This window comes from Poecilia reticulata, linkage group LG2, assembly GCF_000633615.1.
Source record: "Poecilia reticulata strain Guanapo linkage group LG2, Guppy_female_1.0+MT, whole genome shotgun sequence".
NCBI classification, from domain to species: domain Eukaryota; kingdom Metazoa; phylum Chordata; class Actinopteri; order Cyprinodontiformes; family Poeciliidae; genus Poecilia; species Poecilia reticulata.
In genome coordinates, this window is record NC_024332.1 from 12,774,582 (window position 1) to 12,801,070 (window position 26,489).

Below are 26,489 nucleotides of genomic sequence, written 5' to 3' on the forward strand. Positions count from 1 at the left end.
TGTGTGTGTGTGTGTGTGTGTGTGTGTGTGTGTGTGTGTGTGTGTGTGTGTGTGTGTGTGTGTGTGTGTGTGTGTGTGTGTGTGTGTGTGTCATCTCATTATGGCACATTATGTGTGGTTTGTCAGATAAAAGGCCCTTTCTTCCTTCTGCTACCTCCAACCACTGAGCTGCTTTTACTGCAATTAGGTCTGGAATGTGACTTTCCTGCTGGGCGGTATCATGGAGACGCTGCTGTATTAAAAAAACTGTTTGTTTTGCACTTTCTTAGAGCTGTAATCTGTTTATTTGTGTTATGAGAGGCTTACTTGTGTCTTCTATGGATGACGGAGGCGTCACTACTTCGAGGAATAGACACACTATCAGCTGCTGTGATGGTGGCGGTGCTTTTGATAGAGCAGGTTTATAGTACACTGTTTTGACTAATCCCTCTGTAGGATAGGGTTTCAGCTGCATCGTCGGTAGGAGCTAGACTGTGCAAACTCAGCTGCAGCTCATCAGTTTTTTTAAAAGTACATTGGAAAATCCTTCAGTTATCTATATTCATCAACATTTCTTCTTATGTATGTTGATGTCTCAGCTGCAAAGTAGTCTTTCAGTTTTGGCATAATGCATATCCAAACCAACTTGGTCCTACGTGAGATAGAAATGCACTGATCCGATATCAATATCTGTATTGGTATTGATAATGGAAAAATTTCTCGCTCGGGTATCGGTGACAATGTGGCCGATCCATCAAGGGAGATCTGTTTAGTCTAATTCTAGACTTTATTATTTATGTTGCATTATGTTTATAATTCCTTATTGCTCTTCCTGAAACATTTGAAAACATTTTTGTTGCAGATTTTATTTTTTTACATGTTTGACCCAGATGGTCTTTGTTTATTATCATTTATTTTTCATTGACGATTCTGCTCCTAATTGCACTGACTGAACAGATTAAAGTTGCTTTTACATTTTTGACCAAGTTTGTGAAGCTATCGGTGTATTTAAGAGTTATCTAATCAATTTGTAATTGAGTACATTTATGTCTGTGTTTCAAAATGAAACATTTTAGATCAAGTCAGCGGTTTTTCTGTATCGGCCGATACTAAACATCAGATATCGGTATCAGAAGTGAAAACAGTGGATCGGTGCATCCCTAGAACAATGGATGACTAAAAATCATTAGCTGCAGCCCTAGAACAAAGCATTTTTTAAAACATTTTCCAGCACACTGGTTTTACCAATTACACGTTATCTTTGTAGAGCTTTCTGCCTGAACTGTGCCGTTGCTGTTTCTTCCTAGGCACCGCCATCCATGGTCAACACAGAGCAGAGGCAGCACGCTGAACATGTATTCCTCTCCTTCAGGAAGTCCAAGTCCCCGTTCGCCATCTGCAAGCACATCCTGGGTAATTGTCGAATAAAACGCCCAACCTGCGTCGTATTGCGGTGCACTCGAGGTGTTCAGGAACCACCTTGCTGGTTACAAGCTGCAGGACCGTGGCGACGTACTGATCCAAGACATGTTTGAACCTGATCACATGAGAATCAGCCTGTGGTGTTATGGTTACAAACCAGCTTGTTTTATGAAAAGGACTTTTGAGAGATAATGTGTAACTTTGCAAGCTCTGAAATCAGGGCTACTTTGCCTATTTCCAAGAGTGATGAATACAATCCCTTGTCTTTGACATGTCAGTAGAACTTGACATTTGGTAAGGAAACAACTAAATTAAAAACATTCATGTTAAAAAAAACTCTTGACTTTTATTTTTAATACCTTACTAAATCCTGTAAGTTTATCTTTTCCAAAATTTACTATGAGTCTGGGCGGTGTGTTTCAGGGCTGCAACCAACAATTATTTTAGTATAATCGATTAACTCTATTCTGACAATTGGATAAATAAGTCTGACACATTTTGTAGATTTTTCAAGGTATTTTTTATTTAACATTAGCAGTCCATTAAAAGGTGCAACTTAACAAATCACTCAATTCCTTTTTTATTTATTTTTTCCTTTTTTTATTGCCTAAAATGTAATGACGGCATTCTTTAAGTTTGTGGCAAAGGATGCATCTGCAACTAAACATACTTAAGATGAGTTTTTTTTTTTATCTCAAATGCAAAATGTACATATTTATGTACAGTTTTGGTCTAATTACTGCCAGTTAATATCTTTTAGTCTGTATGCTAAAGTAAGCTATTAATCGATCACTAAATTAGTTGAAGATTATATTGGTAATCGATTCATTATTTATCTGATTAATTGTTTCAGACCTAATTTATTCAGAGCAACTTTCAAATATTTCTTGAATTAAAAACAATGATTAAGGCTTAAAACAATCCAAACATCGACTATGTTTTGTGGCGGCAATGAAGACAACCGGGATAATCGGTAACCGATTCGTCCAATTAATCGTTTCAGAACTGTTTTATGTAAAAGTGCTGAAGCAGTTGTGACGTTTTCCCATGACTTCCCTGCCCACACGCCGTCTTACTTCGCTCCCTTTTGACGCTCTCCGGTTTTGTAACGCGTTCTTTCTTCCTCCTCGCGTTTCCCTCTCCAGAGACGAGCAAGGTGGACTATGTGCTATTCCAGGCAGCCACCGCCGTCATGGAGGCCGTTGTGCGGGAGTGGATCCTGCTGGAGAAGACCAGCATCGAATCCCTCCGGGCGTTCCTCCTCACCTACGTGTTGCAGAGACCCAAGTGAGTAGGAAAGAAAGAGGAGGCTTTGTTGGATCCCGTCTTCCGAGTTTCATGCATTCACATTCTGCGTGCCAGTAACATCCAGGCAGGTTGACTGCTGATGGCCAGTCCAAAAGTATGTATTTAGTAGCTGTAAGAACACAAAGTTTTACCAAGTACTTTTAGCGTGGTTTCTGGTGCAGGTATCTTGGTAAACTTGAAATAAGACAGAATAACTCACAAGTAACGTTTCCACAAGCTTGTTTTAAGTACATGGTGTCTAAATATTCCGCTGTAGATTATTACACTTATAGGAAGACCTTTTTCCCATGTTATAAGTGAAACGTTCTCCCAGTGGAAGTAGGACTATTGGAAATCCAGCTGTGTGTCTTAATGCTGATTTTTGTGCATGTGGTGAGCCTCTCTGCTGTGAAAGCTTTTCCAAACTCGGTGGATAACAGCCCCTCCGTTCCTCTGTGGCGCTCCTGCAGCCTGCAGAAGTACGTCCGTGAGCAGATCCTGCTAGCTGTGGCCGTCATCGTGAAGCGAGGCTCTCTGGACAAAAGCATCAACTGCAAAGGCATCTTCCACGAGGTCGGCCAGCTCATCAGCAGCGGGAACCCCACAGTGGTAACGGAGACACGCGCACCTCAGCTTTCACTGATAGAATAGCAGAAAATATCGCTGCGCATTTAGAAAACACTGACTGAACAGCTCTATATCTACGTTCCAGAACATTCATAAACATTCAAAAAAATCTCAAAACGAAGATCCCTAAATTTGACAAACAATATCCAGATTTTTCCCCTCATAATAAAGTATATTCCTGTTTCAGCCAGTAGATGGCACTGCTGTGCTTGTGCTTGAATTTAAATCCCAAAGAGAGAGAGAGAGAGTCCTTTAAGATCCTTAGAAAAAGCTATTGCTTAAGTAACAAATTACTTTAAGTTATACTTTTTAAATTACATTAATGACTCTTTTTCTCTGCAGGTTGGGACTTGACTTAAATTCTTTACATAATATTTATTTGTTGATCATAACCAGGGGATCAGTAGCTGCTAACAGTTAAAGCCTTTTGATATATTTAACTTTATATTGTATGTGTTGGGTGAAAATATAGAGGAATTTATACTTAACTTAGCCTTTATTCAGGACTTTTCTCTCTCTCTCTCTTGCAGCTATTCAGTTTGCTTTGTGTGCGGCCATGTTACAAGTCATAAAAAACAACTGCCTCAGCCATTAGTTAAAATAGCTAATGTGAAAATCTTCTAGTTGCTGCGGATCTTGCTTGTATTGGTTTCCTGCTTTAATAACACCACCAGAAGTAAAGAAGAAGAAATGCATTAGTAGTGGATGAAAAGCTTTGCCAAAAAATTAGTAAATGTGCAACTTTGTTTGTCCTGAACTTTTCTGAAGCGGACAAAATCTCTGAATTGTTGCAAAAACAAATTGTTTAGTTGAATCTCAGTGTGTCAAAATAAAATAAAAACAGTGTTAAACTTCATTTTAGTATGAAGGAAATATTTCTACTTAACTTGTAAGTGCAATTATTTTGAAATCAGTGATTTCTTCCTGTTTCATACACAAAAATCCCAGTCACCTTTGACCTCTGGTCACAATGAGATGACTTGAAATGTTCCTTGACAAGAACTATTCTTTAGAAAAACAAAGTTAAGGGGATAAGAAGTATCTGTTGTGCTGACAAAACAATAAATGACCCTGAAACTGTAAACCAACCCAAACTGTTACACCATGAGCTAATTTCTGGCTGATTTATCACAGATGTTTGGGGTTTGGTATATAAACATAGTCTTCCTAATGAACTTAAGTGACGTACCATTCTTGTTTCATGGGATTTAATTAGGGCTGCACTCTAATTACCGTATTTCCGGACTATAAGGCGCACTTGAAAGCCTTTAATTTGATTTTTTTTAAAAAGGCCTTATGATCTGGAGCGCCTTTTATATTGTTCTGGAGTGAAACAGCCCCAAACAATGGAGTAATTATGGTTGTGCTTACTGGCCTCGAAGCAATTTTGTGTGGTTCACGGCGTTCTGTCAAAATGTTTTAGTTACATTATGTTAAGTAGTCAGGCTACCGTAGTCGGAGTAAAACACACTGTGCTTTGACTGACTGAATTATCTTTGTTTTCTACTTAAAGATTGAAAATAGACCATTCATTAACACTTTTTAAGCCAGTGCCCCCTATAGTGCGGAAAATGCAGTATGGTTTTCTGGCCCATCATGATCTTTAAACAGCCTGACGTGTCGGTTCCGATTTTGACCCATATCAGGTTTTTTTTTCTGAAATGTTGCTAAATATAGCAAGAAAGTTGCTGAGTTGGCAACAGTGGGGTGACCATTGTTGCGTCCAGACCTGACCTGGTGGGCCGATCTGTCCGTCTCCCGGGACAGCAGAAGAAGACGGTGGCTGATTGTTAGATCTTTGCTGAGGTAGATAAGATCAGTGGTAAAGATAGGCTTCATGTGTAAGTATTGGCCGATCACAGATCTCCCATAAATAAAGAAATTAACTCAGATAAATTATCTGGTCCATAAACTGATGCACCCCTAGATTTAAGGGGATATCCGCCAACATTTCCAGCTATAACAAACTTTCTTTACGGAAAACTTTCCACAAGGTTTAGGAGTGCAAGTTCTTCCTGGAGCACATTTCTGAGGTTAGACACTGATGTTGGACGAGAAGGTGTGGCTTGAAGTCATCACAAAGGTCTTTTAGGTTACGAGGTCAAACTCACTCATCCATATTTTCATAGAACAGGAAGTGACTGCCCTTAAAGCGCTCCTGCGTAATGAGAGCCATGGAAAAATGATTTGCGCACCATTCCTGAGCTAATCTAAGGTCACATTTTCTGCCCTGCAGCAAACCCTGGCCTGCTCCATCCTCACCGCTCTGCTCAGCGAGTTCTCCAGCTCCAGCAAGACCAGCAGCATTGGCCTCAGCATGGAGTTCCACGGCAACTGCAAGCGCCTCTTTCAGGTTGGCTTCCCACCTCTCTTCTCTGTAAACCTCACTTCTCCTTTTTTTCCAGCCCTACTGCTGCAGTCAGACCGCTTTTCTCTCTCATCCCCGTCCAGGAGGACGGCCTGCGTCAGATCTTCATGCTGACCATGGAGGTGCTGCAGGAGTTCAGTCGCAGGGAGAACCTCAACGCTCAGATGTCCTGTGTCTTCCAGCGCTACCTGGCTCTGGCCAACCAGGTCCTGAGCTGGAACTTCCTGCCTCCAAATCATATCCTTTGTTAGCTGATTGTTGATGCCGTCTGCTGCCAGGCTGAAGGGGTTCATGTCAAGCAACGAGTCGGTGGTTAAGCTACATGGAAATCCATAGGACCTCTTCCTATGGTGTTGGTGTGAAGTAACAAACCTTTGTTAGACAAACTTCTCCATGCAATGGCCCGACAAACAGCATTAGCTGCTAGCCAGGGAAGCCTTTACAAAAATGTGAAGAAACATCAACTTTTAGAATCGTTTCTGTCTTACTTTTATTCACTATTCAGTAATTATTACACTCGTTTAGCATAAATGCTACCTCATACTTTCTGATTTTACTTTCCACTGAATTCTGCTGACATGCATACCTTGCTAAGAGACCCTTGCTAGGGTAGCTAATGTTTTTGTACTTGCCCACTTGTCGTGGGTAAGTACAACTTTCACAGCAGTTGGCTGGGCAATGTTCGTACATGTGACGATACGGGTCTTAAATTCCTTTCATAAAGGTCTTAAAAAGGTCTTAAATTTGAGTTGGTGAAACCTGGTGTATGTGTTTGTGTCTTTAAATAGACGTCGCCTCTGAGATGCACATCTGTCAGCAGGTTTTTGCTTTGTTGTTCGCGTCTTGCGCACACGTCCGTGTTGCGTTTGCAGTCGGCTGCATTGTTGAGCAGACTTAGGCGCGTGTGTCGGAGTGTTTGTGTGCTCGCCCCCGACTCATTACCGCTTTAATCCCCGCAGCCTGGCATCCTCTCGGCCTGTCTGAGGAGGGGATCTGGAGTGGCGCTTGCTGCCAGCCAGAGCCATGTATCATTTTCAAAGAGGTGTCTCCGTGTGTCCACACCCCCCCGTCTCATTCCAGCAGCACGGCAGCCCCGCCTCGGCTTGTTGAGGCTCCCCTTGGTATGCCAGGCACGCTCCACCCGATTTGTGCTCTCAAAGACCCGCTTTTATGTTTCAAAGTTTATTGATATTGAATTTTGGACAAGAGTTTTAATTTAGTTTTATTGTTGCGGCATCTTTATGAAGCTGAGGGAGCAGCGGTTGTTGATCCTGGGAGCTTTGAGGAAGGGATGGTCGGACTGGTCGTCATAACGATTCATTTGTTTTTTTCTGTTTTAGTAAATGAAATCACCTGTTGAATCATGTCTACTGGTGAATCTACTTGTTTTCTGATCTGATCGAGTGCAACAGAAAGGAAAAGTCTAGTGGAAGATTATTATTTCCAGCCTTTTATAGAAGTTAAAATCCTACTCAATTTAATCTTTCAGTTCAACTCTATCAAAACTTGATTCCTCTAAGCGTTTCAGACGCGTTGAAGCGCACACTCGACATTAAACACAATTGCTTTCAAGGCTCTGAACGCGGCACGAGTTCAGCTCCTCGAAGTTCATTATTTAATCATCGGCTGAAAAGAAGCGAATGAAGCAGAAGTCGCTGGGTAACATCTGAGCGCGGGGATCTTTTGCTGCTGGTGTTGGGTTCACTCAAATAGAGCCGTTCTCTCCTCTTCATGTTGACTTGTCGTAAATGTTGACTACCGTCTCAGCCCATAAAAATAGCTCACGACTTTTTAGATCAAGCGGCGTTCCCCTTGAAATCCGCCGTGCGTGTGAAGTCTTGGAATGCCTGAGCTGCTGCCGAAACGTGGAACAGATTGATGCAGGCCGCCGGGGAGCGCCGCAGCACGCCTGCTGCTGGGCCTGCTACTGGGCCTGCTGTGGTGTGAACTGAACACAACACAGATCGGGGGTCCTCCGTTGAAGACGCTCCCCCACGCGTCACTCCACACCCGGCTGGGCTGCAGATGGGGTCACGGTCAGGCCTCGAGACCCCGAAACGCTCTCAGACGACTCGGCTGCTTCGATATTGGTTCATTAGCCTTTGTCCTCCAGCCACTCATTATACCATGTAGATGGAGCTGGTATGAGAGGGAGCCTCCTAAACCGATGTGCCAGCTGTGTCAGTTTCAGACTTTTCTTTTAATTGCCCTTCGGGGAGGAAAGTCTTGATTCCGGTTATACAGCAGGGCGACTGTGACTCAGTGGAAAGATTTGTCGTCTTGTAATCGGAAAGTGGTACGTCTAATTCCATTTCTTCCTACCAAGTTGTTTACTTCATTATGAGTTTTATAGCTCTTTCGTACCTCTCTTCAAACCAAAGTTTAGTTTTCTTTGCCGCTGACTCTCTACACTGACAATTCAGACAACAAATTAATTGAAAATCAAGACGGTCGCAATAAAACGTCCATACAGTTATGTTTTCTCCATTGTTCTTGAAATATGTTAAAGTCCTTTGGTTACTTCAAAGTTAGCATTTTGGTCAGCAGGTCGTCCAATTGTTGGAAATATCGTCAAGACAAGACGGTAAACCTTAAGGCTCCCACATACTCAGGCTTACGATTTGTATTCTGTGAGCTGGGCGGATATCCGGATGGTTGAGTTTTCATAGTTGAGCGTACCGATTGTCTACATTTCCTGTGACAAATTCCTTCATTTCTCACGATCCGAATGGATACTAGGAAGTTCAATGAGCTAGTTGGGCGCTTGGACCACCTGATGACATGTTAGTGTGGCTCAGAGTGGCAGTCGTGCAGCGTTCACTTGAGCCGACTCTTAACCTTATTAGCTTGCTGACGCATACAAAACAGTCGGGTGTGAACGGCGTTTCCTGCCAAGCAGATTTCTATGCGACAAGACAAGACGGTTTTTTTTAGGTTTTTTTGTTAGATGTTGACACAGTGGCGGATCATACCTTGAGTTAGGAGTCTTTTTATGCCTTGATGATTTGTGGGTCAGAGTTAAATGGCTTAATCTCCTTTGATATTGTTTACAAGGACTGAAAATTAGGGGTAATTGATAAATCGGCTCAGATTTTATTAATTTTGGGAGATTGCTAAGGTCTGAAAATCAGCCACTGTCCCATTTTGTTCCCCATGAAACTAACACTAAAAGATCGCGATCGGCCAGAAAAATGCAATCGGTGCATCGTTACTGAAAATGAATCGAGATTCAAACAAAGTCTAAGGAAAAGCTGCAAAAGACATTCAGACAGTGAGGGAACTAATGACCAAAACCATTACAGCAAAGTCTTGTCTGCTAAAGACACTGAGGATTTCTTTTGTTTTCTCTTTTGGTGTTTTGTTTTTGTTGCATCATTTTTTTCCAGTGGTTTTTCATGTTTTGTTTGGCACATTTCAATCATAAAACCAGATTACCGCAAAAAATGTTTGTAAAACTGAAAAGACTCGAAAACTGCAAGATAAACCAACGTTTAAAACTAGAGCAAAACTTTTTCTCTCTCACTAAAGTAATGTTACCCCAGTTTCTGCTGCTTGGCTGCCATCTCTTTACTTCTTCCCTACATGAACCCAAAGAATTTCATGGATGGTGTAGCAACAAAAACAAGCCTCCAATCAGGAGATGCACTGGAAAAACACAATCTTACCAAAGTGTTTCTAGCTAGTTTCCAGTGCAAATGTCATAGAGCACTAGAAATTAGACAAAACTAACTCACAAATAACTTTTGAGCAAGATATAGCTGCTTGCTTTAAGTTAATTATTCCTCAATATTTAATTTAAAAAGTGCTGTTTCTACTGGTGGATTATTTCATTAATCCCACGTTTTAAGTTAAATAATCAGTTAGGAAAACTAGTCCTTTTTATCAATATAGACTGAAAGCAAGCTTACTGAAATGTTACTTGTTTTGTCTTATTTCAACCATGAAATTTGCACTGGAAATGAGTTCAGAAATGGTATTTTTCTAAGATTTAGTGTTTTTTGCAGTGTGTGCTCGTGTCGAATGGACGGCGGTGTCGGAGCGGTCTCGGTTTTCACATCAGCTCTCCTCAGGTCGCGCTCTGGGCCTTGTGGCCGCGAGGTGAGGGTTAGGATTAGGGTATGTGTAATCTGATGCTAACTGTTTGCCTTGGCCCTGACCCACCACGAAGAATCCTAAGCGACCGCCATCTAAACAACAGCGGGACGGAGTAAACAGCTGATGGGAAAAGCTGATGGATGAGCTCATCCGTTCTCTCATTGAAAGAAGGCACAGGGTGGAATCTTTTTAAATTACGACAGCGTGCAGTTTATAAGGGATTTGCGATACGGAGAAAGTATTCGGCTCATGTTACTGCATTACATGGATTTCTCCTCTTGGATTCCAAGGGGAAAAGAAAAAAAAAACTGGCATGAAAAACCAGTGTGTAATTGCTTTATTATTGGTTTCCCCCCACTGGAAGCTGAATTAATGACGACGTCTGCCTAAGCAGACGGGAGGGGCTCACCAGTGGGGGGAACAGGTCGCAGAGGAGGTATTCCTGGACTGTTATTCCACATGGCGAGGCTGCAGGGCGGTCTTGTGGCAGGATATATCACTTAAACCCCACCACGCGCCGTAGCATAGCGCTGCGGTCTTTGCATGGCCACTGGCAGCCGCTCCACCCCCCCACCACCACCACCACCGTGCAGCGGGACCCTCTTCTGCGCTGATCGGACATAATGAATAGGGGATAGAAGAGAAGCCCGCTAATCCACCGATCCTTCAGCGTGAAGGTTGTTCAGGCTTGCAAAATGTTGAGATTACCAGGATCAGCAAGATGTTGGCTATTTAAAACCGTCACAAAATGCTGTCTGGTTGATTGATGCGGTTTTTGTGCAACAGCTGAAAGTTTTTGGTGTGTTGTGTTAAATCTGGAGAGAAAATGAAGCAGTTTATCTAATCTCGTCGTGATGCAGGTGAATAAAAATAGAATCTCATGCCGCATGCTGTTTCCTGACAAAATAATTCCTGATCAATAACACAAAATGTCTTTATCTCTGATACCAGCCAGTCATTTATTTCAAATTGGGCGTTTCCCATTACATTCAGTCAAGTATTTAAAATCGGTGACTGTTGCCTTGGGCCGGGCGATATGGCTTAAGAATGATATCAGATGTTTTTTCTTTTTAAGCCAAATCCTATTTTTGACATTAGTTTACATTAAAGAAATTAAAAAATACAGACAATAGTTTAAAAAAAACGATTCAATCATCCTTTCTATGAGTCAACCAAATAAATCCAGGCTGTTTATCAAGCTGCCTGGCTGGGTTGACGCTCTGAACCTTAGAGACACCCAAGGAGTGAATTAGTGGAAAAAAAATCCACATTTCTCCAGAAATTCAATCTTCTTACACAGAAATTTTGATTGATCAATAAAATCTATTTATCGCCCAGCCCTACTGTTACCAGTTCATTTTTATTCATTTTATTATACATAACTGCTTCAGGATGGCTGTAAAGTCAGCAGTGTTTTCCTTTATTGTGTGGGCCGTAACACAGTAATAACACCGTGTTAACATGTTAACATGTTAATAACATAGCATTTCTATATTAAAATCAGAAACTCAATTTTTGTTTTGTTTATTAGCTTTTTCAATTGAATTACAGAAACAAAATAACTTCTTGGAGATATACAGACTCTCGTAAATGCTTGAAAATCACATTCATTATGCTGTCTTATTGGGTTTTCCTTCTGGGCAAAGGATAATTTGTCCTAAATAAAGCTTCTGCAAATCACCCTTTACACAAAGTTAACTAAGAAATTAGCATTAAAGCTTACCACGTGTTTCTAAACAATATCTGATTTCACACCTACAGACATCAATGAATTCACTTCCTGCTGATAAAGTTTTCATATATGGAGCAGTCTGACAAAATGCTAGGCTAATGGTAGCATGTTGCTGTTTGTAAAATCATAAATAAGGTAAGAAATTAAAATCACACAAGAATAATCTTGTTCACGTGATAAGTCATTAAAAATTATGGCACAGACAAATGTAAACGGCGCCGTGGCGCGAGCAACCGTCCTCCGTCAGCGTCTTATCCAGGTGTTGGACAGACGAGCCCCTCGTGTGGCGTTTTGGGGAAATTGTAGTTGATGATTTTACAGAAGATGCTGTGAGAGCTCTGGTGGAGCCAGCTGCAAAAACTGGCTCCACTAGTTTTTGCAGCTGGTGGAGCCAGCTGCAAACACAAACCTTTGTTTTCCTATAACTTCTTGTAGTCTTTTTTGTTGTTTCCGTCAGTAGCGATGTCTGGCTGTCGATCATGCGATTTGTGTGAAGTGGAAAAAAACCGTATCCGTTGAAGTTTTGCGAAATGCATTTATTTCAATACGCATCTCAGCGCAAAACCTTTCTATCAAAAAACGTTTGTTTTTTGTTTTTTTCTTTAATTGCCGTGTTTCCACGTAAATTCATTTGAGCATTGTTATGGTTAATGCAAACGCAGCCATTGTGAACTTCATTGTAAATGCTGAAAAAACAAATTGCTTGGGGAAATCCCTGATTTCTTACTGTCAAAATGACGTACGCATTTAGAAAAATATGAACAAGAAGGCTTTTTAAATTTGATCCAGTACATTACTTTTTGCATCGTCATGGTTCCAAGGCGTTGATGCATTATTAAACAAATCTTTCCACATCACATTTCTTTCTTACGTTTTAATTTGACTCCTTGTTTTCTTTCTGCCGCGCGTTTGTGCTGGCACCTGTTTGAGAATTGTCCAGTTGTTGTTGGCACCTTGCAGGTCGCGCCTGGTCGACCCTCCAAGCGTTCCGCTGAACCTGAAAGGGCAGAAATAGACGATAAAATCTGTGTCACGGTTGAGCGTTCTGCAACGTACCGATGATGGCTGAGGAATTAACTTTTATGTTTACACATCTCTGTGATCGCAGACTCGACAACTCTTTGTGGGAACTTTCACTGTTCGGGCTTTTTCACTCGCATTTGATTGAAACTTGTGGTTGGTGGTTAACAGGGCTGAGTTTTTCTCTCTCTCTCTCTCTCTCTGTCTCTCCGTCCCTCTCTGACTGTCTGTCATTACATGTCGTCTTTGGAGTGGAAAATTGACGTGTCACATTAGATATTCTGGAGCCTGCTGGAGTGGTCGAGATAGTAGCAGGTGATGTCTTTTAAAAACCCACAAACCACAGCCACATGTCGTCGTCACTCCGGGTTCATTACTCATCGTGTTGGAATGACAAACACACACAGACCCGTTCCTTTTTCTGGTTTTGATTGGGTTGGGAACTAAACATTCAGAACTTCAGTTCCATTCAGTTAATGCAAATATTAGCAATAGCTTGTGCTGTATTTCAACTGCATAGTTGTATTTGCATAGACAGATAGGCAACCCTTCCTTCACACGACAGTTTTTTCCTTAAAATACTTCCTTGAAATACATGATTTACTTCTGTCTTCAAGAAGTAAATCTTGCAATATTGAATTTCTCTGCTTTTTAAACATACTTTTGCTGCTTTCACACCAAATGCGTTTCGCATTCATGGCACATTTACAGTTGGAGGCGCGTTGAGGGCCCATAACGGCACGTTTTGAGYGTTTGGCGCGGTGTGATTTGAAGTGTTTGGAGCATCAAATAGGTTGGCAATAGAAAACAACATTTAGAGCGATTTTGACTCATCCGACGCGCCCTCAACGCGCCTCCACATAGACTTTGAATGTAAAACAGACACGCTTGACGCTCAAAACGTGTTTGGTGTGAACGCACCATCAAGAGTCTGCGTTCAAGCTGCACATGCGTTGATATTGCAGCGTCGCTTTTTCTTGACGAGCGTAACGTGTTTGGTGTGAACGCACCAATAGAGATATTTTGTTGGTGTTTCTTTTATAGGACAAAAAAGGAGCATATAGCAGTGGAATAAAAGGAAATTTTGGTTTAAAGAGCATGTTAGATTCTCAGACCAAACCATTGTGTCTATAGCGTTAGCGGGAGAAATTACTCTTGGTCTTTTACCAAAGCAAAAGAGAAATCCTACAACCACTAAAATCTGGCACTGCTCCATTTTTGTTTACATTTAGCAAAAAAGGATGTTTTTTTGTGTTGTTTCCTAGAGTAGGTCTTGTTACAGCGCCCCTACAGCTGAGGAGGGGAACAGGTTTATTAAATGTTTTTTTGTTTTTTGTTTTTTTTACGCACTGCAGTGTAACAGCAAACCGCAGCAACTGAAAATGTAACAAACTATGCAATTTTGGTCTCCAACCAAACTGAGTTCACGAGTCTATCAGGTGTAAAAACGCGTTCAGCTACTCCTCTCTTTAGAAGTAGTTAGCTTGTGATCGTCTGCCACATACTCTCTATTTTTAAAAAGTCCTTCAGAACCTTAAACAGGTGGCAACTTTTGTGCCCAAAGTGCGGCATGCCGTGTCGTTGTGGGGCGTGTGCGCCGGGGAGGGACCGGACTGGCGTCGGAGGAATGTGTGACCTTGCCGGCCTCTGCCGCCGTTTGGCTTTGATCAAACATTCCTGTGGAAGTTTCCGGCTTGTGCCGTCACTGAGCCGCGGCACAGCGATGCCGGCTGACATGACGGAAATGAGATTATACAAAATAAAAATCAGTTTATGTTGATGTGGAAATCTAAACAGAAATATAAGCTCAAAGTAATAATTGGATATATGTTTGTAGCTGTTTGAAAGTGTATCTGGGTGGATGAAGCCAATCAAAGTGAGGCACTGTGGAAAGTGGATCATAAAAGTTTTACACTACAGTTACCGTTACAACCCATTAAAACTGAAACCTTTTAGGTAGTTACTAAAGGATTTGGTCTTAAAAATGATGATAAAATAAAATAATTCATTATAATAGATTATTATAATTTGATGTTTTTTGTGGTTGAGTGGGTGGTTTAATCTCTGATGGGTTATGTTATAGATTTAAAACAAAGTGCGTCAAATAGACTAAAGAATTTGCACAGGCCTTTAAATTTCTGCTTTGACCATTTAATGAGCTTCCCTCTGCTATTGCAGGGTTTGTACCAGCTATGTGTCACTTTGTTTAGCCTTGACAGCTGAGTTAAAGTACTTTTCTGTCATTTGGACTCCCTAGTGCGTTGATCTCCGACTAGATGAGATAAGTGACTCTTTACCAGGCCTTTGTCAAAACTTGAGGGCATCTTAAGGAGGTGATTCAGGTGTGTTGGAGCGTTTAATGCATCTAAAACCTGCAGGACAGTAGATCTTGAGGACTGGGGTTGGTGACCCCTGGTCTCCTGCCTCCAGTATCTGCTTGGTTAGTGTCGGTCTGGTTTGATTAGGGATCTTTAAGGGTCATCGTTTATTGGAAATGATTGACCCAACAGTGTAAAATCCTTAATCTTAATCTTAAAATGTATTAGATCTGAGCGTTTTTTTTAAAACAGTCTTGGTAAATCATTAGAATACGTCACTCCATAATAAAAATAACCTGATGTGCAGTAATGAGGCACAGAAGTATGAAATAATTTAGCATGTATGAAAACCTGCTAAGCCCGGTGGTTGGATGCCACAGCAGTCATTCATCCAGCTGCTTGTCGTGTTTTTGAATTAAAAAATGTTTACAGTTGACAGGAAATTTGAAAATATCACTTGATATGTATGTGTGATTGGAAAATTAATACCTGAACACCAACTATAAAGTCTTAAAATGCAAACATTTAAAAAGATTTTAAAAATAAGCAGTGCTAAGCCTGGTGGGGGCTCAAGTAAAGCCTGGTGGCTCGCCAGGCTTATAATACACTGGGAGAAACCCTGCCTTAATAACTTAAATATGACTTGATAATGTCCTGTGCGTGTCTCCATACGCACATTAATCAACTTATTGACCTCAAATTTTTTATTCTTTCACTTGAAAAATAGCCTGTAGATGAATAAATACAAGGAGGCGTCTGCATCGGGCCCTTTCATGTGGACGTTTTTGTTTTGTTGGTGTTTGGTGAGTCGTAATAACAAGAGGCAAGACGTCTCCTTTGTGTGTGGAGTATTGTGGGTGTGTGAACTGCATTCATGCTGGTGAGAAACTAGCTGTAAAGAAGATGTGCTTCGATGAGCTTTGAAAAGCTTATGGGAATGTGTTTTTTTTTGTCTTTAGACGTTTCGAACAACAACGGGAATTGTTGCGGTTGTTTAGTTACAGATTGTGGGTTCAAGAATAGGCCGGTTGTGGATGTATAAACGGTTTAAATGAGCACACTGTCTGTGTTGTGGCGACGGGCTGACACAACCCACATTGAGTTTTTAGGTTAAATAGTTCAAGTTGGAGAATGGGCGATTAACTGAGACTTTTTTTGGGTTTTTTTAAGTGATGGGGGGCGGTGGGGAGCATGGATTTCATCTTGGAAAGTGGTCAGTCGGAAAGCCCCGGCGATTGGCCGAGGACGGCTGGAGAGAGAGGGAGAGAGAGGACAGTAAGGAGCCTCGGGCATTTCTCCCAGAGGAGCGGAGTCTCAGATCTTAAGGAAACAGAGGAGAGAAAAGCGAGAGCACAAGCAGGGAGGGCTGGGAGGAAGGAAAGGGGTTGAGCGAGAGGACAAGGAGCGAAGAGGCTGTCAGAGCGAGTGAGAGGGGGGTGTCATAGACTGGAAAAGTCAGGGAAAACACAGGAGGGTGAGAAAGAAGGACCCGCTTTAACTGCGCGGGTACAAGCTTGAGCAAATAAAGAGCTGAGGAAGAAAAGAAGACGACATGGAGCAGATCAGGAGGAGAGGCTGAGAAAACCCGACTCTTATTGTGAGAGAGAGATTGACGGGGTTAATGAGAGGAAGAACGAGTATCAAGAGGATTCTCCCACAAACCAGACCTAACCACTGAGACGGAGCCGCTGCTTTCCCTGTGCTCCTCTTTCTCCTCCTATATTCTTCTCCTCCTCCTCCTCCTCCTTTTTTTGTTGCTGTTGTCGGCCTTAACCGGCGGCGGAGCACTGGGGCGCCACTACATCGCCATGTTCGAGGCCACGCAGAACGTCACGCTGAAGCCTACGGAGTCCTGGAGGGAGGCACTGCTGGACACCCGCGTCATGGACCTCTTCTTCTCTGTGAGTATCCCCACAGTCCTGGACGGGCTTTTCATTTATCGGTTCGGGTCGTCACACACTTGTTGCACCTAGAAGCTTTGATTCTTGTCTCTCGCCTCTGCTTCCAAATATCTTAGTACACGTCACACAAGACGAAACTAACATAAAAGTAACTTTTCAGCAAGATTTATTCTCCTGTTTTAAGTCAATGAGTCATTAATATTGATCTAAAAGTATCAGTTATGCTTTTAGCTTGAGGAAAAATGTTTTGTTAATAATCTGCCAGTGGAACTAGCACTTTTTTTTATCAAGCTTAAGGCGTTACTGACTCCTACATCTTCCTGAAATGTTATTCGATTTTCTTTCTTTTTTTACAGTTATAAAAAAATGTATATAAAATTGTGTTTTTCCTGCTAAATTTGGAACATTTTCTCCACATTTCCATTCAAGTACTGCAGTATTTCTCTGCGGACCTCTCCGGAGTGGTTTGTTTACTTCATGCCGGGCTGCGAGTCCTGGTTTAACCTTCCCCCCCTGTGGGGTTTTCTAAGTTTGTTCTTCTTCTGTGGCTTTCCTGAATGCACCATTAAGCAGATTTATAGGTGCTTTGCAGCGGGCTCGTGTTACTGCGTTACCGTTCAGGAGACCGCCCGGTGAAGCAAATGTGTATTTTAGTGCAGCGCGTTCAAAGAGGCGGCCCACGCTGGCCAAGCGCTCGCTGTGGAATAGAAGAGTGGAACAAACTGGTCAGCTCCTCTTCCATTAAGCATCCGTCCAAAACTTCCAGCTGCCCATCGCCAGATAGTGCTCCTCCTCTGAACGGCCTCCAGGCATATGCTACTTTATTTATTTATTTTTCTTCTTCTTTCAGGTCTTATCTTGGTTAACAGAATAGTTTGAGGACGATACTGTGTACATCTCACCAAAATCGGATAAATTAGCAGAAGGTGAAAACGGGCAATAGATTCTCACCGTGGTTTTCATTCAACATGGTGGGATTTTCAACCAAGCGCATCATAGTTGACTAAAACTAGCAAAAACAGAAATGGAAAAAACATTTTTGTTAAATAAAAACGGTAAATAATGTGGAAAAACTATGACAATACTGTGTTTATAAAACTAACTAAAACGTACCGAAATTATAGATATAGTATCCTTCGTTTTCGTGTTTATGAATCCATTTATTAGTCTTTCAAACTAATGTAAAATAGATTTTTTTCCCCCTACATACCAGCAGTTTACATCAGCTATCGGTAAATTACCACACTCCTCCTGGTGGCACTTGATCTAGTCCTCAAATAGTGACAACAAAAGTTAGGAGAAAACATCAGTTCATCACAAATTAAATACAGTTTTGAAAAAAGTATCTTCAGTTACTATTCATTACCCAATTGATGTATACAAAATTGCAATACAAGACTTTGACTTTTTGAATTATGAAAAAACTAAAACTACTACTGAAAATGAAACTGAAACTACCGTATTTTCCGCACTATAAGACGTACCTAAAAACCTTCAATTTCCTCAAAAGCCGACAGTGCGCCTTATAATCCGGTGCTCCTTATATATGGACCAATATTGAGCCACAACAGGTCTAGCAGCTACGGTAAGCAGCCGCCGACTTCATTTTGCCCCGTAGAAGAAGTAGCGCGCGGTGCATGCTGGGATAGTTGTCAGAACGCTGGTTTGTTAATAAAGTTTGATAATACATTTAAAGCCAGGGGGGCGGGGGAACAGAGACGGAGACTGCGGCGGCAGCGTGTCGGTTGGTCTGTGTTACCCAGAAAGCTGTTGGGCACAATATCGCAACACCAACACCTTGAGTGAAACAATGACTGGGGCAGCCTACTATATAAAGTACTCAGGGATCACTTCTGTACAAATGTGGATGTGTAATAATAGAGTACGGAACAAATTGGCAACCCAAACTGAAGCGTCTATTCTGTGCGCCTTATATATGAAAATAGTTTTAAAATAGGCCATTCATTGAAGGTGCGCCTTATAGTGCGGAAAATACGGTAATCAATATTGAACTAATATGTAACTAAAATAAGCTAACACACTCTAAAAACTGAGTTAGATGAATAAAGTCACAATGAAATAAAGCTAAACTATAATCAAAAACCCAAAACCTTTTATGTAACCCGGGTTGAAACTAACTATTATTTTAATAATCGATTAATCAGAAAAAAATGTCACATTCTGCAGATTTTTCATTTAACCACTTAAGCCTTTTTGTACAATATTAGAAATACTTTAAAAGATGCAAATATACAATTTGGCTTTAAAAAGAAAATAAACGTCTTATTACCTAAATGCAATAAGAGCCTTCCTGTAGCGGACAGATGATCATTTGTAGAAATGGACGGATCTGCAGCTAAAAACACTTCTACTTTCAACATGTGAAAAGCTCAGCTCTTTCTGGTCAACATATCAATGCACCAATATCAATAACCAATTAATAACTGGATAGCAAAAGGAGCTTAATGGGAGATTTTCTTTTAGCAGGTTTTTATCTCTGAGGTTTTATTTGTACAGTTTGGCTTAATTAGTTCTCAGTGTTGTTCTTTCAGCAAATGGCCTTTTTGGAGTCTGTATGCTCCAGTTAACGATTAATCAATTAATACATGTGTTGGCAATTCAATAATCATTTAATCAATATTAATTCGATTAATCGTTTTTCCTCCTAATTATTAGGAGGAAAAATCCACCTAATAATTAGATTTACCCCAAGTAATCAACTAACCAGAATCAGCCGACATCCAGCTTTGGATGGTCATAACAAAAACACTTTAATCTTTTTTCAGTCAGTGAACGCACCACATAAAAACAAGAGATCGCTTTATCCAGAGTGCAGGAGAGTTAGACTTTTAGAAGATAACAGGAAGGCTGGAAGTGTTTAAGCAAAGTTGCTCTGTTTTATTCTTTTTCATATCAATTATTATTTATCACAATATTAAACAAATCTCTAGTTTTGTCCACAATTACTGTTCCCTGCTTCTACTGAGTGCGATCTGAAGATATCAGGAGGTTATTTTCGATTTTAAAGATTTATTTTTTAAAAGTCGAACATGTCATTGAACATTATACAGCTGCTCTGAATGAATAAGACGCACGTTTTACACAGTTTTATTGAAGTTAGTGTATTTCGTGAAACCGTAATTGAGATGCTTTGTTCGCATCTGGCGAGTTACATGATCAACAACCGGACCTTGCTGCTGGCAGAGAAGACAAAGAAGACGACAGGAAGTGGTTAGATGATGGCGCTGCGTGTTTTTTTTTTATGACTCAGAGTGGGAACAAACTTATTCATGTTGAGTTTCTTTTTTTAATGGTGGGTTTTGTTGACACTAGCAGAATATGGTTCACGTTTTTAATGGAAATGTAGCTGCTGACGCTCTAGATGCATCTAGATGTATTCAGTCACAGCTCAGGATCTCCTGGAGGATCATTTCACGACATGTAGCRAGGAATCGGACGACAGCGACGTCTCCGCCGTACGGAAAGCTCGATCGTCTCCGGCGTCCGCCTGCGAATAAAAATGTTTGTCATTTTTCTGTCGGTTCTTTGCATCTAGATGTATTCAGTCACAGCTCAGGATCTCCTGGAGGATCATTTCACGACATGTAGCRAGGAATCGGACGACAGCGACGTCTCCGCCGTACGGAAAGCTCGATCGTCTCCGGCGTCCGCCTGCGAATAAAAATGTTTGTCATTTTTCTGTCGGTTCTTTGCGCTGCTGGAATCTGCAAGACGTGTTTTGTGTTGGTTTCAGTTTCCAGGCCTCCGGTTTCAGCTCTCGCTGTGGTATTTCTAGTAGCTCAACTGTTTGTTGTTGTTAGGCCGCCGCCGCGCCATCAGCTGCCTGTGTGAGTGTGTGTTGTACCTTCATCATCATTGTGTTGGGGTGCATTTTTTGCGTCTGCCGGTTTGTGTGTGGGTGGGTGTGTGTGTGTGTTGCGTTTAATGGCGTCCTTTGCTGTCTCAGCTGCCGTGTCTCCTCAGCTGTGTGTGTGGTGGTGAAGGGGGGTGTGTGACCCGGGTAAGTGTGTGTTGATGGGGTCCTCAGACGCACGTGCCATCAGGGTCGAAGTCCATTGCCGACTAGTGGCAAGATTACAGGCCGGCCCCAGGAATAGGGGCCCCTGTTCCCCCACCATAACACACTCGTCCCGTCTCTCCCCCTCAGTGGACAGACATCTGTCAGCCTTCATTATGCGCCTCCTCTGCTCCTCTGCTGTCTCGTTGCAAGCTAACGAGAACCAGTGGACTGTTTCATGCATCTCTCTAGCGTCCCCATCAATGGTTATCATGATCACTAAGGTTTAATTATCGCTACCTCTGCTTCCCTCAATGGAGCAACTAGGAAAGCGCTGAAAGTGTTTTTTGTTTCAACTGCTACCGAGCAACTTGTTGTCTTTGCCGTGCAATGCGAGATCCTAGCGGCAGCCTGAAGGAAATTGGCGTCAAATCTTTGTGCGGCTAAAGAATGTTGTTTGTGCCGCTCTCATTTTAAAGACGGATGTTTCCAGAGGTCATTAAAGATCAATCATCCCGTCTGACCCCCCGACATTTACAAAGATTAAGCAGATTTGGTGTCAATCTGCTGTTTTACAAAACTTCTAGAGACACAATCCAATACAATTTAATTGATATATTTTTTGGGGGGATTTTGCTAATGACGGGTTGATCTATGGTGAACATAACTACATAAACAAACATTTTTACTGCACAATAGACTGACGCCACGACTCATTTGATTTTGTAAATGTGGACTGGCTGGTTGACCTTTGATGACCTCTGGAAACATTCATCAATATCTTCAAAATGATAGCAGCACAAACACAAAAATTTGCTGCACAAACCGTTGACACCAAATTTTGTTTAATTTGGAGAACGCAGATTTAGGAACTTTTCCTTTCTTCTTATGGTCTGCACTCGAGGATGAGGTGAAACTTACTCACATTCATGCCAAAGCAGTTAGAGAGCACAGTCTATTTTATCCTTAGTAATTTTTACAGTCCCTGTACGTTTGAAGGCAGCTTTCCTGTTTGAATGCCTTTCATCGTTTTAGTGTCACCTATTAGTGTCTGGATTTATGAATGCTATTTGCGATGCTGTAAAGTTTTTACATGCAGTGCGACCGTTATGTTACGACTCCTGACATGAATCAGCAGCACTTCTAAACCCTCTGCTAACAGTATGGGAATAAGGGCGAAATGGAGTATTTTATTACCACTTTAGCACTTTTGTGATTGTAAAACATAACTGTGAGGTCATCAGAAACTGCATACTCCGATCCAAGGGATGTGCGACTGAGTAGGATGTTTAATGTACGTGGTCTACATTTGACAACAGACTATTTACAGTATATGAAAAATGAAAGCGGTGCAGAAAAACAGATGCTCTGTACCATCAGGAATGTCATTTAAAATGAACTTTAAAAAAAATACTAACAGGGATGAAAACACTCATTGGTTTTCTTGGGAGCAGTGATGTCCAAACTTTTTGCCCTGGCAAATTTAAACTACAAAATATATTAAATTACAGTTGCATTATTTTTTACCTGCGCAAAAAAAGAAAACATTCAATGAAATTTGTACGTAATTAAAGATGCAAGATATAAAAAGGGATTCAGACCTTTGTCTTATTACAACAAAAACAAGGCAATCTGTGACCCGTAAAAATGCGGAGATTCTGGTTTTTTTGTTTTATTTTTAACACATTTTTAGCATTGCTGACTGGTACTCAGGGGCCTCCGGGCCTCACTTTGGACACCCCTGTTATAGAGTCCAACAGCTGCTGGGAGGAAGGACCTCCTGTGACGCTCCTTTGTGCACCTGGGATGCAGCAACCGAACCTGATCCGACCCAAACACGAGGACTCTGCACTGAACTTTAAATCTTTAAATCTAGCAGCACTGTTATAAACATCTACTGTGTATTTTCTAGGTCGCTATGGCAACAGTGTTGTCAGCAGAAAAAGAATCAAAAACCGGGTATGTAATGGATTTGAAACTCGCTTTTATTTCTAGGGCTAAGCATGAGGGGAAAGCGCTTTCTGGCTAATCTGTGCGTTTCGTGACGGGAGCAGCAGTAAATCCTGAAGTCAGTAAGCCAACACCGGGGTGAGATCGTTATCGATTGTGTTATCCAGACCCTGGAGCTCAGATCTGTGTTGTCAGACAGAATAAAAAGACATATTTTCTGGAAATGCGCTTAAGCAACAATGCAGTCTGTCGAGCTGAAGAGGTGCTCACAGCCTCACAATTATCATCCTGTCCACTAAGAAAACGAGCCGAGGTGCAGACGAGAATGTGAATAGGGCTAAATGTGGAACAAAACAATGAATCAAATCAAAAGAAAATGAGAGGAAGCCGGAGAGAAACGATGGACGAGAGGAGAAAAGAGGGAATGGTGGATGTGATTGTGAGCGGCGGAGCGTTTACGGGATAAACGGTCCGTTGGAGATGGGAAAGAAAGCAGACATTTGTTTTTCCTTCAGAATAAATGCTAGCTGCGTTTCAACACGGACCGTCAGCACCGCAACAAAAATAAATAAAGGGAAGGGGAAGAAGAAACGAGACGACAAAAGATATTCACACTAAATCTTACAATCAATGCTTCAACAACATGTTTTTATTCCTGAGTGAGAGAGCAGCAGTTTTAGGGAGGGAAGAAAAATCCATCGACTATAAAACAATAAATGAACCAGCACACTGCATGATGTCATGTGCATTTAAATTATTCTTTAATTTCCCTGTTCACTTTTGATTTCCAAAATTCAAAGTGTTTTTAGTGAACACTAAAATTGGTCCGAGCAACAAAATGTGGGCTGAAGTAAACAAAAACAAAACGCACACAAAAAAACCCAACCCTTAAACATTTTCAGTCCTCCTGTTCACTATCCCTTCAGAAAACACATTGTTTTGTTTTTGGTTTGATAATGATCTCAGATCTGCCCATCACAGGCTGTACCGTATAAAACATTATGTCGGATTAATTTAGGCAGCAAGAAGAATGAAAATTGCTGCTCTTTATAGGCTTGGCATGCACTTGTCCCCACAAAGGGAGAGAAACTGAGGCTGGTGTTGTACGTGTTTACTCAAACAAACCCAATCAGCGCGGAGATGAGGCTGCAGCAGAGCCCTGCAGGCACACGGTAACATAATCTGAGAGGGAGGCGGATGGTGGGAAAGACAATAAGTTGGAAGCGCGGTGTTGATTTTAAAAAAGGACAGAAAGACGAGCCTCTTAGCCCCCCTGTGGTAACAGACACCAGGCTTTGTCTGCTATAAATATCACTGGCACCGGCTCTCTTTCGCTCTCTTTTGCTTTTTATTTTCCTTTGTCAGCCCTCCTTTTCATCTACTTTACTGCGTAATATCTTTTTCTCTTTATTTTTTTCAGGCCATTTCCTCAGTGGGGTTATCATTATTTAGCTGTTATTTATACCTGAGAGTTTAAGTAATTATGTTGCCCAGATAATAATTTTTTATAATTTTTCTTAGTATTGCCAGTTTTTGCATTTCAGTACTAAATGTTTCATTTGAATTGGAGTTAATTCAGAGGCCAATTTCTTGTAGTATCGCCGTTCTAATTTTAGATTCATCCACATAATGCTGGAGTTTATCACCATCACTGAAGCAGAGGCTTGGAGTAGACCTCAGCTGAGTTTGTTCTCATTTTCTAGATGAGAGCCTTAAAGCCCCTTTGACTCATAATTGTTAGTTTCTCCCCAATTTCTTGACCTTAAATTGATTTAAGATGAACTAGTTAAGTCAGTTGTCCGCATTACTACTGTGTAATTTTCTCTTACTGTTTTAATTAGGTATGCAAACAATTAATCGACTTACGATTGTTGATGATCTCTTAATGACTTATTAGATTAAAATTGGCTCCAATCAATTAACTAATGACGTCCACTTAGACCTTCTTTTTGTGTTGTAGATTGGCTGCCATCTAGAAGAGGACCCTGATAGCCATCCTTAAGCGGAACCGGTTGATACAGAAATAAAGGTGGCGGGGCCGTACCAGAATGGGAACAGAGTGTGGGATGCAAAATGAACTTTATGCGGTTCTGTTTACAAACGAACATGAACAATCTCATTAAGTTTCGCATTAATGATCTTTTTGAGATCAATCAACTCTAGATTAACTCATTATTCGATAACTTGCGTCCCTAGTTTGCATCTAAAGAATTACATCATTATGTTTTTGTCTTGTTGCAATACAATAATTCTAAGCATGTAAAATGCACAGGCAACTTTAATTTAATTTGTATTCTCCAAAGCTACAAAACTATTAAGATTATATGTAGGCCTGCAACAATAATAAAGTTTGCTGGATGATAAATCGTCCCAGTAATTATTGCGATAAGCTGTAATATTGAGACCATTTTCAAGTGATATATTGATGACATAATAATGCAAGTTGCTCTGTCAGAGACCAGTAAACTCTAATTTTGAAAAGAACTCTTAACGCTGGAGCTGAACAATATTTTAACATTTAGCTGTTGCCGCTACTTCCTTTACTGAAAACAGAATAGTAAAGTTGACCTTTCACCCCTCATTTTTCCGAGGTTAGTAGACATTAGTAGAATATGGAAAAGTTTTTTTTCACACATTTGTAATGGAAACGCAGCTTAAAACTTCTGTACTGCGCAGGGATGCACCGATCCATTTTGTTTCACTTCCGATACCGATATCGGAGGTTTAGTATCTGCTGACAACTGATCCAATACAGTCAATTCAGCAAAACATTGCTGAATTGACTTAAGGCATATATTTAAAAAAAAAAAAAACAGACATAAATGTACAGAATTACACATTTATTTGATAACTCTGCACCACTACGACACACATAAATAACTTTGGTCAAACATGTTAAAGTTTTAATTTGTCCAGTCAGTGCAATTAGGAGGATAACAGCCAATGTAAAATAAATGATAAAGAAACAAACTGACGAAGAAAATAGGTTGACTTTCTTGGTCAACTTATTGTTTCTGTTTGTTACAGAATTTGTTAATTCTGTGTGAAAAAAAACTTTCTTTCAAATGGTTCAGAAAGTGCAATTAGGAATTCTAAATATAATGTAAAATAAATAAGAAAGCAGAGCTTAAAATACAGAATTAGACTGAATAGATTTGCCCTTATGGATCAGACACATTGCCACCGACATACAATCTAGATGATTTTTTTTTTTTTTCAGTATGAGGATTGATGCAGATAGTTTTGGATCGGTGCATCTCTACTGCCGAAACCAAATTGAACTGAAGGACTCCTGTGTGCATAACTCTTTTTATTTTCGTTCATACTGATATATTCCTAATTCTTCCTTCCATCCCGCTCCGCGCAGGCAGAAATACCGGCGCAGCATTCAGCGTGTCTAACTATAGGCAAACTCAAGGCGACTGACATTACTGGCGTGGTATGGCTCGTTCGCTGAAGCAGCTGCTTTTCCAGAGCTGGCGCTGTTCAATCTGTTGGCCTTGTGCTGCTCTCCCACTCCTCCCTCTCGCTTTCTTTCTCACTTACTCACCAGTTTACCCCCACATCCCCCCCTTCCTCGCCTCCTCCTCCTGCCGAGCTCTTCCAGAGGATGACTTCACGCCCTGGAAGAGAGTGGCGGCACTGGAGGCTACAGCGTGGCGGCTAGAACACGCTAGCATCCGAGCAGCGTGGCTCGCTACCAAGTGGGCAACAGGGCGGCACAGCTGGAGATCAGAAAGCAGAGAGAGGGGGAGGAAGAGTGTGGGAACGA

General features: G+C 41.2%; 1 protein-coding gene across 1 annotated transcript in view; it reads left to right on the forward strand.

The window, feature by feature from the left end:
• Positions 1-26,489, forward strand: part of xpo4 (exportin 4) — a 52,836-nt gene that overhangs the window by 3,098 nt on the left and 23,249 nt on the right. The window contains exons 2-7 of the mRNA XM_008431584.2: positions 1,287-1,392; positions 2,547-2,688; positions 3,159-3,297; positions 5,552-5,668; positions 5,767-5,920; positions 16,637-16,749. Coding sequence (XP_008429806.1) covers positions 1,287-1,392; positions 2,547-2,688; positions 3,159-3,297; positions 5,552-5,668; positions 5,767-5,920; positions 16,637-16,749 — 771 coding nt within the window. The remainder of the gene's footprint in view (positions 1-1,286; positions 1,393-2,546; positions 2,689-3,158; positions 3,298-5,551; positions 5,669-5,766; positions 5,921-16,636; positions 16,750-26,489) is intronic.